This window comes from Drosophila willistoni (genome assembly GCF_018902025.1).
Source record: "Drosophila willistoni isolate 14030-0811.24 chromosome 2L unlocalized genomic scaffold, UCI_dwil_1.1 Seg196, whole genome shotgun sequence".
In the NCBI taxonomy this organism is placed as follows: domain Eukaryota; kingdom Metazoa; phylum Arthropoda; class Insecta; order Diptera; family Drosophilidae; genus Drosophila; species Drosophila willistoni.
Window position 1 is genome coordinate 7,796,461 of NW_025814048.1, and position 13,022 is coordinate 7,809,482.

The 13,022-nt window shown below is 37.3% G+C and overlaps 1 protein-coding gene across 1 annotated transcript; it reads right to left on the reverse strand.

Annotated features, from left to right (window-relative positions):
• Positions 1-787: 787 nt before the first annotated feature.
• Positions 788-9,143, reverse strand: LOC6640001 (latrophilin Cirl). Its single transcript, XM_023174899.2, has 10 exons — positions 8,951-9,143; positions 7,386-8,881; positions 7,097-7,324; positions 6,826-7,039; positions 5,449-5,689; positions 3,949-4,114; positions 3,658-3,887; positions 3,500-3,597; positions 1,582-3,435; positions 788-1,513 (listed from the first exon to the last, which is right to left on the reverse strand). Exons 1-10 carry the CDS (start codon positions 8,983-8,985, stop codon positions 1,048-1,050), a joined length of 5,028 nt encoding a protein of 1,675 aa, XP_023030667.1. The 5' UTR covers positions 8,986-9,143; the 3' UTR covers positions 788-1,047.
• Positions 9,144-13,022: the final 3,879 nt, after the last annotated feature.

Below are 13,022 nucleotides of genomic sequence, written 5' to 3' on the forward strand. Positions count from 1 at the left end.
TTTTGTTTAGTTCCTAGTTAACAAGTGAGGTTTGCTTGAAATCATTCTTTGCTAGATAGGTAAAGTTTCCATTTGTTTTTTGTTTTTGTTTTATTTTGTTGCTGAATCGATTTTTGGTTTTTTAAATATTTTGTTTTTTTTTTTGTTTTTTAGTTTAGTTTTTATTTTGTTACAAATAATAAAGCAATCTAAAGAAAAATACATACATACACATATGTGCTTATAGCATACATATATATTAACTCTATATATATATATATTAATTATATATCGGATGAAAATGTACACACATCGACGAAATGCTTTAATCTGGTTTTAACTCTGTTTTAGACACACACAAAACTAAGGAGAGCAAAAATTGCAATAACAAATGGCATAAAAATACATAATTGGTTCAGTTCTAGAATATTTAAAAAGAAAAAAAAAAACAAACAAACTAACAATTTGTGTGTGTGACAAAATTAAGAAATCGGAAATCTGTCGAAACTGATTGGACATATTGCCGCATAATCCGCTTTTTTTATATTGTACACTTATTTATATATATATATTTATATATATAGATAAACTACTTAAAAATGGCATGTGGTGACATTATACATATACAGTACATACATTCATTTTTCGTTTTTTTTTTTGTTTTAAATTGGTATAAAATAATGCATGCAAGTTAATTTTCATTTTCATTTTTTTTGTTTAGGTTAAGCTTGCCTTCCTTTCTGTTTTTGTTTTGTTTTTCTTTTTTAGCCTAAGATCTAGATTATACATTTATAAAGTTTTTTCTTGATTTTTGTTTTGTTGTGTTTTTTTTTTCTTTCTTGTTGGTTGGTTTCAATTTGGGATTCTCGAATCACTGCACGTATATATATAGCATAATATATATATATATATATAGCATGATGATGAGCATGTACCATGCTCCATGCTCCATTAATTATTTCGACTAAAGACTAATACTAAAGTGGGAGACCTAAGCTATATAATTTTTGCCTAAGCTGTTTGCTGTTTACTCCTCCGCTCCGCTCCGATCCGCTGTGCGCTCTCTATTTACTTGGCCAGCGGCTCTAGGTAACAGCGTACTGTGTTATTCTCATCCAGCATTGCCGATAGATGACGCTGTTGAGGCTGATGGCCAAGCGATGAGGAGGTGGAGGGGTGGAGTGGAGGATGCAAAGGATTACTGTGCGATGTATGCGACGACGATGATGTTGTGGACTGCGGTGATAGTTTTTGCAAATGCTGATGCTGTTGCTGCTGACGCTTCTGGGCGGGTGTCTGATTGGCCGGTGGCAGTGGTGGCCCATGGCCAAATAGCTCATTTACCGCCAATCGGCCACCACGCATGGAGCCCTCACCAACGCCGCCGCTAACCCCAAAAACCGCACCATTCTGTTGATGTTGATGCTGATGTTCGGGATGCTGCTGATGATGAAGATGATGATTATGCGATCCATTTGGTGGTGCTAAACCCGCTCCATAATCCAATGGGGCACCATTCTTGCGTAGCTGACGTCTACAAAAGAAAATGAGAGATTGATTTTAGGATTATAGCTCAAGGGATTTGCAATTTTGTCTACTTACTGAAACCGTCGCTGAAAATCCTCATCTTGTAGGGCCATCAGACGACGCATACGCTCGTCACTTTGTGGTGGCAAACCATGTGCCATTTCCATATCTTCCATATCGCTTTCATCATCCTCCTCCTCTTCTTCCTCCTCATCACAGACGTTATCTTGCAGTTGTTGGCCAGCAGTTGGCTCCTCATCATCTTCCTCCTCCTCATCATCGTCGTCGTCATCATTGTCGGCTGCACAACGTCTCGCAGATCTTTGTTGAGCCATTTGTTGCTGATGTTGCAGCTGCTGCTGTTGCTGTTGGAGTTGTTGATTTCTGGACGAAACACTGCCACCACTTAAACTGCCAGCATAGCCAGCACGATTTCCACTGGCAGCCACTGCGGCACGCATATTATTAAAGACCCCAGTGCCGACACTATTGTTGTACACCTCATCGACATCAAAGTCACCGACTTCATAGTGCTGGACATCCGAATTGCGATTGCTTAGGATCTCCTCGTATACTGGACCATCGGCGGATGATCCACCGTTGGGCCCTGCTGCAGCTGCTGCTCCGGCACTGCCTTGATTGTAATAGGCATCGCCCATGCCCAGATCACAGTTGGAATGCTTATTTCTATATTGACGCTGCATAAATTCCTGCTGATATTGCGCCATATGCGGCGGTGGTGGCGGTAATTGTTGTTGCTGTCCACCGCCAGCGCGTCGCTGTTGCAAATGCAAGAGATGAGCATGCTGTTCCGCTTGCTCCTCATCGGAGGAGAGTTGTTGTTGTTGCTGCTGCTGCTGCTGTCGCCTCTGTTGATAATAGGCCGCTGTTCCTCCAGCTGATGATGGGGGATCCAAGGCTTCAGCATAATGTGGATAGGGCTGTTGCTGTCCTCCTTTGGTCTTTTTATACGATGGATAGAACAACACTTGCGATGCGGCAGTGGCACGACTATGTAGCGAACCACTTGGCGAGGGTGGCACAGCTCCGGCTCCACCGCCAGCGCCACGTTTCTTTTTGCCATGATGATTATTATGCTTCTGTGTCCAATAGAATACCTCATGTGCCTGCTGTGGCGATGAAGTGGCTCCACCTCCTCCACCACTCTGATTGTAATACTCTCTGGGTGGCTGTTGTTTCATTCCTCCCGGCTGTCCCGGTTGCTTCCAGCTATAGTAATCCGGTTGATGGTAATAAGCTTCTCCGGGCACCTGTTGCTGCTGCTGCTGCTTGTGATTAAAAATGCGATGCGTTGACCCAGCTGAACTTGTGGGCGAGGCATGACCCGTGGAACGCAATGTTCCTCTTTCCAGAACAACATGACTGCCGGCAACGGATTGGGCAGATGGCGTAGTTGCTTGCAAAGTGCCCGACATTAAACCACTCTTCAGTGTCCTCCTCTGTTGGGCCTCATTCAGTTCACAATCGGATGTTGCTCCCATTATGGCATCTTCTGTAATGGCCATATGTTGCTCTTGCTGCTCATGATCATAGACTTCTTCTGGTAATTTTGATTTCTTGGCTGTTCCAGTGGATGGCATAACTCCACCCACACCCACACCAACACCCCCATTCCCACCAGGTGGTGCTACAATGCCCGATGAAATCGAAGTCTTGGAGCAACGTAAACATTTCGGTAGCCAAGCATGTTGTCTCACATATTTCCTATACTCTCGTCGTATCTTCTCATTCTGTATGCAATGGAACACAAAGACATATAGCCCAAGTACAGTATTGAAGCATATAAAGCAATAGCCGTAAACAGTGGACACATCATCGTCCATTTTGGCTCCACGCAAATAGAAATAGGCCGAACACCAAACGGCACTCAACAAGAGAAGAAACACAAAGGAACATCTGATATCAAAGCTGTAAAGAAAGAAGATACAATTGAGTTTAAATTAAAAGAGACTTATCATTTGTTTCAACTTACCGGACACTGGCCAAACGTGTATGCTCTTTGGTCTTTAGGCCCGTGCGACTTTTCTTGCACATTATAAACCACGACAAGAAAGTATAACCAATGGCAGCCTAAATCAGACAAAAAAACCATTAAAAATTAGAGATCAACTTGAATGCAAGTTAACTTACCGTAAAGAAGAACAAAACTGGAGCCACAAATGTGGCATAGAATAAGCCATTCGTTTCCATTAGCACACAATAATCATTTTGAGTATAAGTGCTTGGATTTATAATCAATGATATGGCCACCACAGACAATGATAGGCCATAGGATAAGAGATAATAGCAATTCACTTTATGCGTTTGATCCACTTCCAAAAGTAATTCATCCGATGTTAATATCGAATACGAATGAAAGGCTAACAACGAAAACAAATTAAATATCTACATGGAGAAAACCTACTCATTCTTCTCTCTTACCTTCATAACAAAACCAGGCAGTGCCCGATAAGATGGCGCAATGTAGAAAAACTGGTATAAAACCACAAAAAATGCTTGTTTCGGTCTGTTCAATGCCCAGCAGAAAGAGCAGCTCAATGGCCAAGAGGCAAATATAAATGTTGCTATAGATGGAAGTTCGGGCGGACTAAAGTAAAAAGAGTTTAAAAGTTGATAGACAGAAAGACAGAAACAAATTTTTAGTTCAAGTTCAAGAGTTGGTCGAAAGGGGGGCAGGCGGCAGTCAGAGACGCAAATAGTTCTTAATTTAAGATTTTTCATATAACAAATTACAATTTTGAGTGGTTTTTTTTGGTTGGTGGTGAAAAAAATGTAAACAAAAAATTTTAAAAATAATTACAAAAAACATATACAAAAAGTTAAGAACAAGACACGAAACAAGCATAAAACAACAACAAGAACAAAATAAAAACTATAATTACAAACGACACACACAAAAATTAGTCACATTTCGCTGGTAGAATTTGTTTTATTAAATTAAATTAATTACACAAAAAAATTAGCAAAATTGGTTAATCAAACAAAGAAAGAGAACAAAGGAGTCAGTAAGGAATTGTGTTAAGGCATGCTAAAACAAAAGAAAACTTAAATTATGACAAATTACTAAGTTAATAATAAACTAAACTAAAGTAAACTATAAATAAATGCAAAACTAACTAACTAAAAAAAGAGAAAAGTAGAAAGACTTGTTCTAATGTCTTAGAGATTTAACAATTTGAGTTACTTATTAAGCTATATCACAGCCTAGCCTATTCTTGTTTATATATAAATCTCAATTTCTATATCTTTTTTTTGATTTTTTTTTCACCACCACCACCACTTATATTGTATATCATCCATATTGGCATCAACATTTAGATTTGGATTCCGATTATGATTATGATTAGGATGATGATGATGTAGCTGTTGATTTAGATTATGATCCTGTCCATGGAGATTATAATTATGATTGATATTTAAATTATTTGTGGCCGTTGCATGTTGTTGCAATGCAGCAGCAGCAGCAATTGAAGCAGCAGCAGCTGCAGCTGCCGCTTGTTGTTGCTGTTGATGTTGTTGTTGTTGTTGGTGCTGCTGCTGCTGCTGTTGATTATGATGAAGATGATGTGGATGTAAATTCAAATTTAAATTATTCATTTGCTGATGATTTGATAGAACAACAGCAGCTGCTGCTGCAGCTACAACTTGTTGTTGTTGCTGCTGCTGTTGTTGCTGCTGCTGTAGATTGTAATTCAAATTGTTACGATGAGAATTTCGTATGGAATTGTGTTGTATGAAATTTGTATTAGTTTGCATTGTATTAATCCCATTTGCATTTGTTGCTGCCTGACTAATGGGCGTGGTCAATGTAAGAGATTCATGGGTCTGATCACGTATATTATTTTGTTGACGTCTACTGCTGCCTGCCCTTTGTTGATGTGGCAATGTTGTTGAGGAATTTCCACCTACTCCTCCTCTTACCTTGATAAACACTCCATTAAAGAGTTTCAGCGTTAGCAAAGCAATCACTATGAATATCACACAAATTGCAATGCTTATATAGATAAATATACGCATATTCCCATCGAACATGGTGAAGAGAGAATGCTGATGCTCATCCACAACGTCCATGAGTATGGCAAAGTTTGTTAAATGCATACAACTGCAAACACTGTGTGTACGATTCGTGTCCACTAGATTGCAACCATTGGCTGACCAGGCACTGCAAAGAAAAATGGCAATTCGATTAGTTAATGAGTTATATAGCTTGCACGTAACTTAAGGTTTGTTTCATCAGGATACCTTAGAATAGCCCCACTGATCCTATTAACCTTCCTTTCTTATTTTTATGCACAAGCTCCTATATTGTGATATTGACTCGCCTGAGTTAATGGCTCAAGTTTATCTGTCGGTACCATGTAGACGGAGTAGAAATCCTATTATACCTTTAACCCTTAGTCGTTGTTCTTCTAACTATGCCATGCATAAAACATTTAGGGTCCTCTGTTCTGATTACAACCTTCTATTTCCTGTTAACTGCTCAGATTCTTCTATTACTATACTTAAAACATCTATCCTTTCCTATTTAGTTTATAGATAGCTAGTATTATGATTTGTTTGACTGTTTTTCCTAATGTGTATCGTCAACGTCGGCTAATGATCATATAATGTTCCTTTGCCACAATTTTTGGCATTGCCAAAACATTTCCCCTATTAGTTTAAGGTTTAGGGACACTCTTGGCCACATTATTACAACAACCTAGTTTCTAACATAGCATAATCTGGCCCTATGCTTGATATTTCTTAAGCCCACATCTCTCCAAATTTAGAATTTACGGTCATAAGCTCTTCTATATATAGTAAGACAATATTTTTGCTGATTTGCATGCAATTATATTGGTCCATTATCGTTTTCTGCCATATATTGGGCCTACATTATATTAGCATACATCAATACAGTCCCTCATCCTGTTATAACGTTTTCATTGTGAATTGTAAATCGAATTTTAGAAACAATAATTTCTAAAGAAGTCATTAAATATTATATAAGGTGGCTAAATCGGCGCTTTACTATTCCCTGTACATCATATGCTATATTAAAATTGTTCAGCCGAAGTTTCGCCGTCTGTAAATATTTTGAGAACCTCTTTTGCGTAATGTTTCCATAAAGTTTTTGCATTAAAGAGTATGTGTAACTAAAGAGGTGCTATTTTTATTTACACCTATTACTCGTTTCTGTTAAGTTTTAAAAAGAACAGTAAAAAAAAGCAAATGGAACGTATTTTTTTCTTTAAAACCCTATTATTTTGTAAGATTTTTCTTAGAGCCTATTAAAAGAGTATACGGTGAAACACTTACTGATCAATATAGTTCCAAAATACACAGGTGGGATTGGTTACATTCTCTGTTTTCAAATGTTTCAGTGTCAATGTGATGGGTTGTGATAATTGTATGTGACGACCTTTGCCCAAACTGGCGGAAATAACTTTACTATTTAGTATGCGTAAACGTTGTTGCATATCTCCTCCAGCATTGACATCACTATCATTGGCCAAGATGGCTGTATTACGCACTAGAATTGGAAAATTAACTTAGATTTTTATTCTAAACATTAGTTCAATTGATTTACCATAACTACGTGCGGATTTTAAATCAAAATGATCATAACTGGGCTTTAGTATGGACTCTAGACGATCAAAGGCAGCAAAGACAATGCGAACTAGTCCCCCTTCGCTATTCTCGATGAGAGCCGCGCGTGGCAACTCAATGCGATCCGAACTGAGGGGCCATTGATCGGAATCGGGGAAAACAACACTCGATTGTATGGTTTTCGTTTCCAGCACACGCACCGAGAGCACTAGAAAGGAGTTAGATTTCCATAAGTTTAAACTTTGATTTCAGTTAAAAAGTGGACTTACATATATTCTTGACTTTCTGAACAACACTACGCTCCCTTATAATGGTATCGGCCAGGAGAAAGGCATTATATTCCAGGCCTGTAAGCAATGACGTGGCCACGCGCATTTGATCCTCAGGATTGAGATCCAACCAAGACGATAACTGTGACTCATCCAATAGATTGGAGCCCGTCTTGACCACACAATGTAACAGTTCCATTATCATGGCCTCACGTTGCCGCTGATCGGGAAAAGTTTCCTTATCGTGAAGCATTTTCTCGGATACGGTTTGTATAATCTTGGTGGTAACTAACATATCACCGCCATAGAGCGTCTTACTGCTAGTCACTTCGGACATGTCATTGGCTATGGATATTAGAGATGAATCTCTTTGATTCACTCTCATTTCTAGATTGTTTAACCAAAGACTTCGACATTGGGTTAGATCGGGAGTGAGTGGATGCCAAGTGGGTTCAAAATTGCGTTGTCGTTGATTCACTTTGTGGGCCATGCTCACTGGTGGCTCACAATTGCTGCTATTGTGCTGACAATCCCCGACTGCTGTGGGCATTGCTGTGCTGGCCAATTGCTGATCATCATCGTATTCATCATCCAACCAATCTGTGGGTATTCTCTTCATCAGAACACAACGCCATTTGGCTATGCCAGCAGCACCGCCCGGACATGGCTGGACATTAACATCGCCCACTCGTGTCATATTCCAAAAGAGATTACGCGCATGTGTGGGACCACAGAAGAGTTTCGATTCATCCTCACCGCCTCCGGCCATGCCAGCGGCATTTAAATTGATATTATTTATAGTTCGCACAGCGCTGCCATTGCCTGTAATGGGTGAGCCACTGCTTGCAGTTCCTGGTGTACGATTGGGTGAGCTTTTCGTGGTCAGTAGAGTGCCATCATCTGATCCCGAGCCTCCTACACCGGTTAGTATGCGTGTGTTAGAGGGAGCTGTGGCATTATTCGCAGCATTTGGTAATTTTCCACTCGCTTTGGTGGGTGGCAACGTCTCATCCGTATGATGATTATGATGATGATGCAATTGTGGCGGTGGCGGTAAACCATCATGTCGTCCACTTGGATTCTTGGTCGTTGTGGTCGATGATGATGATGACGATGATGTGGCCATTCCTTTTAATCTTCCACCTGGCAATGTGGCTGTACTTCCGCCGATTGTGGGCGTGGCATGGGTAGCTGGTGATGGAGCCACATTAAATAGCCCACCATTACCATTAATGCCCACCACACCGGACAATGTGGGCAAACGTGGCGGCGGTGGTGCATTATTCGGTGGATGTATCAAACCACTTCCATTACCAAATATCGGTGGACCATTATTAAGTACCCAAGGCGGTGGACTTGGACGATTGGTTGTCGTCGATGTCTGAGCTGCTGAAATGCATTGATAATGCGCCTCCAGATATTTATGAGTCCCCGGACAGGGATCACCAAACATGCTAGTCGCAGCCAATACACTGCAACTTTGCTTATGAGAGCATCTACGAAAAACAGAAAAAGAAATTTAAATAAGTCTTATGCTTTGGACAAAAGGTTTTCTTTGATCTCACCTTGAATTCAAGACAGTTAGACTCTTTGGGAACATGCAATTGACACTCCAATCCACATTGCCATGATCATTGCATATGGTTATCGAAAATCTTCCATAATTTGCCCTTATTAAATTGATAAGATCGCCCGGTTCGCATTCAATTGTCAATTTCTTACCTTCACAGGCGTAGGCAGTCTGATATTTGGGCGCTGTAATTTATTACATCGAGAAATAACATAAGTTGACCATTCAAAAGTTTTTCCTTTTCAAATTTGTTGTATACAGATATATATATTATATGGTATATAGAGAGAGAAATGATTATTAACGTTGCGTTGATTTGTTGTAGTTTGGTTTGGTTTGGTTTTTGTATGATGATTATCTGCAAAGACACTTACACAACTAGATATAGGGATATATGCATATAGAATGTAATGATTGTTTAGCATGATACACGCTCTATTTATCTTTTACGCTCGTAGCCGTGGATATACTTAGTATGTGTGTGGTTTGGTTTTTTTTTGGTAGATTTGTTAGGCGATTGTTGGGATATGCTTGGCTAGCAAGTAGATTAGTTTAGTAGTCATAAATACCAAATCCTCCTGCCAGTTTTTGCCATCAGCTAGGACATCAAACAAGTATCAAAGGAAACCCTGCAAAGAAATTAAGGAATTAAATGAGTTGTCTATATATGAAAGAGATCAATTGATGTATAATGTTTAATTAAATGTCTTTATGGAGCTGCTAAAAATGTTTTAAATACTTTCAGACAACTTTATGGAATTCAAGAATACATATATGGTCTAACGGTCTAACTTGGTCAGTTTACCCATAAGTTTAGATAGTTTGAACCTAAGAGTAAACTTCTTGTTTAAAATTATTATTTCGCTTTATTCAAAATTAAGTAATAGGTAAACAACCCCGTTTATATATCTCGGGAGTGCTCAACCACTGAGAAAATGGGTTTTGAAATAATAAAACTTTGCCTTTAAGCCGGGTTGAGCTCAATCTTCAAATTATAATCTTCAAATTATATTTTTAGCATTATTTGTTAGAATTAGATTGTTACTGCAACCACAATTCATTCATTCATTTGGTAGAAACTTTTTGACAAATGATAGTTTTTTGAAACTATTTTACGACCTCTTGTTGATTAAAAAATTTGTAGTTTTATACTTGCTTGAAACACGATTCAAAAAAGAATCGAAAATGTGTCTCGCACGTTACAAAATATGTCTCTATAATGGAAACTAGTCGTTTATGACTCAAAATATGACATAAAAAGGATTTGAATCTAATTAAACGAAGAGGTCATAGGCAACATCTCAAAAGAAGTCTGCTGGGCTTCTTTTTTTCCACCGACAAATATGTCATTTATAATCAAAAACGAAATACAGTAAAAACTCCCTTGGGCGGACTTCGAGTATTTCTGTCCGCCTGTGGGAGACGTCAAATAATATTCGGAATTTTTAGGCATATTGACGTTGGTAATAAACATATAAGTAAACAAACGTAAATGAATTTAAAATTCAATTTCTTTTTATTTTTGAAATGTTTTTAACAAAATAACATTTTGAGAAATTGGTCAAACGTAGATTGCTTAGACTTTTCTTGTTAAAACTTGAGTTGTAAGTGCTTAAAATGCCTTTTTTGTGTTTTATAAAAAAGTGTTGTTGGCCTCCTAACGTTTTGTATTAAAATATTCAAAAAATCGTGCTCGAGTCCGTCCCTAAAACTCTTAGGATTGTAAAATTCGTCTAGCTACGGGAGATGTCTAGAGCTCTTCCCGTAACTATTCAAATCAGATAGAAGATTCGAAAAAGGTTCGTGATCAGAAATTGTGAAAAAAGTGAATATGCACATGTCCTGAGTAGAATCGAAGTAATAACTATTACAATTACAATTATAATTGTTTGGACTGCCTGTTGAAGAAGGTAAAACCGTCTTGGCTTATAAATTTCCTAGCCACCAATTTCTGCCAAGTCAACGATAATGCCAAAGTTTTAATAAAGACTCAACCCAGCTCAAATTTCATTGGATTGGCCCAAGTTAAAGTTGTTTTCATTCAGTATTTAACATTTAAGGACTCAAAAAGGTACATTTGGATTGGAGTTTTTTGTTGCAGGGTCAATAGTTAATGCATTTTTAAATAATAATTATCATTAAAAGTGTATTAAAATCTATTAATTTCTAATTTCTTTAGAAAATTTTTAAAATTTATATAGAAATCAGATATCTATCCAAATATAATCATTCAAGTTATAGTTATATCCAGCCTAATTCTTTACCTAACTCTTCAATTTCTTAAAATAATGGAATATAATATGACATCTAGTCGAATTTTATAACTGAAATTATAGTTATGTAATAGTTATCTTAATAGTATCTTAATTCTTTAACTAAACCTGAAATTTCTTTAAATAATGAAATATAATATGATATCTATTCCAAATATCATCATATACATATACGAACTGTATCAATCCTAATGTCAAATTTCTTTATGACATGACCTCTCCAAAAGCAACTTCCTTTGTTCGACTCAACAGCCAAATTAGTTTGACCTATTTGCAGGTCAAGGGTTAACTTACCGCTGCCTTTCCATATGTGACTCCTCAGCCAAGTAGGTACTTTAGCCATAACTCAGCTTTATCTGGAAAAACCAATAAAAATGAAGAAAAAACCATTAAATGTTGGGCAATTATTTACACACACACACATATTGATAGAGGGAACTAAAAATACACACCATTCTTTTTCTTCTTCTGTTTCCATTTTCACTTCTCCATTGCAGCAGAACAAAGAGACAAAGAGTTTTCGTCGTTCATCGGACTCGTTTTCTCTGTATACTCCAAAAACGGTGGAGTGGAGGGAGGGTTTGGAGAAATGCAGTTGCATGATAGAGAAAAAATGCGACGCGAACGCCTACGCTGACTGCGCTGCTGCTTGTCTGTTCATGTTTTTTTGGTGCTTACTTGGGCTTGGCCATTGGAGCACCCTTTTCGTTGATTTTCTTTATACCATCTGGGCATGTCCTTAACAAATGAATATTTCCATGCAGTTTCCATCATGGTGTTTGCAGTTTTACTTTGATATTTTCTTATAAAATGCATTATTTGCTAAGAAATTGTACTTTTCTTCTTTTCTTGAAGTTTTTTCTGCTGACGTAGACAAAGACTAAGTCTAGCTTTGACCTTAGGTACTTTAAATTAAATTACTTAAACTTTTTAATTGCTATTATGTTTGTTTATTCACAGTTATTAGATGCATTTTTTGTTATAATTAAAAATTTTTGTTTAGTTTTCATTAAGTTTTTAAGCCGTTTTAGAAAATCACTCCGTTTCTTGTAGCTCCACTTTCGAAAAAATTCTGTATACTAGAAGCAGTGTTGTCAAGTTCGCCTTTTTCTCGTCAAATCTGGCTTTTTTTGATGTCAAATTGCGGGAACCGCGAATTTTGCATTTTTTTCTTAAATTGTATCAAATAAAGACTTAGTCTAAGGGAGCAGACACAAGAAAATTCTGAAAGATATTCGGAAAGAGCCGAAAAAAGTGGATTTGTAATTTTCTGTTAAAATAAAGTTTTTAATCAAAAGTTAGCATCACTGACTCAGAGCTGAAAATGTCCATCGATGAAGCTGAGTGGCGCCACTATTGATGTCCACATCTAGCTATTTGTTGCTCGGTACAGCCACAATCTTTAATTTAAATAAGTATAGCATATTTTTTGGCAGCTGGATAAATACAGTTTTCATACCTTTTTAAATCCTTGGATCCGATGAAATGAATAAAAAAATTTAATATACAAATATTGTAACATGTTTTTAACATAACAAATAGTTATTTATTCCAAACAGATTGGATTATATGTCTGTTTTAAGTAAGAAAAATACTAGAGAAGAAGAAATTGAGAAGTTTTCACATATTTATATTAAAAAAATGTATCCATAAGTGCAATGAGTAAAATCTGCTAGATTTGAGCAATTCGAAAAATTAAGAATTTACCTTTTAAATTAAGACAATCGTGTATTTCCGATTCTTTTTAAACTATAACGGACGCAATCGATATAAAGCGGGAATACTCGATAACAA

Excerpts from the sequence above, each read along its gene's own strand:
- LOC6640001 (XM_023174899.2), bottom strand. The coding sequence starts at position 8,985 with ATGTTCCCAAAGAGTCTAACTGTCTTGAATTCAAG. Across the intron at positions 3,598-3,657 it reads CAGTTTTGTTCTTCTTTACG|GCTGCCATTGGTTATACTTT; the intron begins GTAAGTTAACTT and ends TGTCTGATTTAG. Across the intron at positions 3,436-3,499 it reads ACACGTTTGGCCAGTGTCCG|CTTTGATATCAGATGTTCCT; the intron begins GTAAGTTGAAAC and ends CTTTCTTTACAG.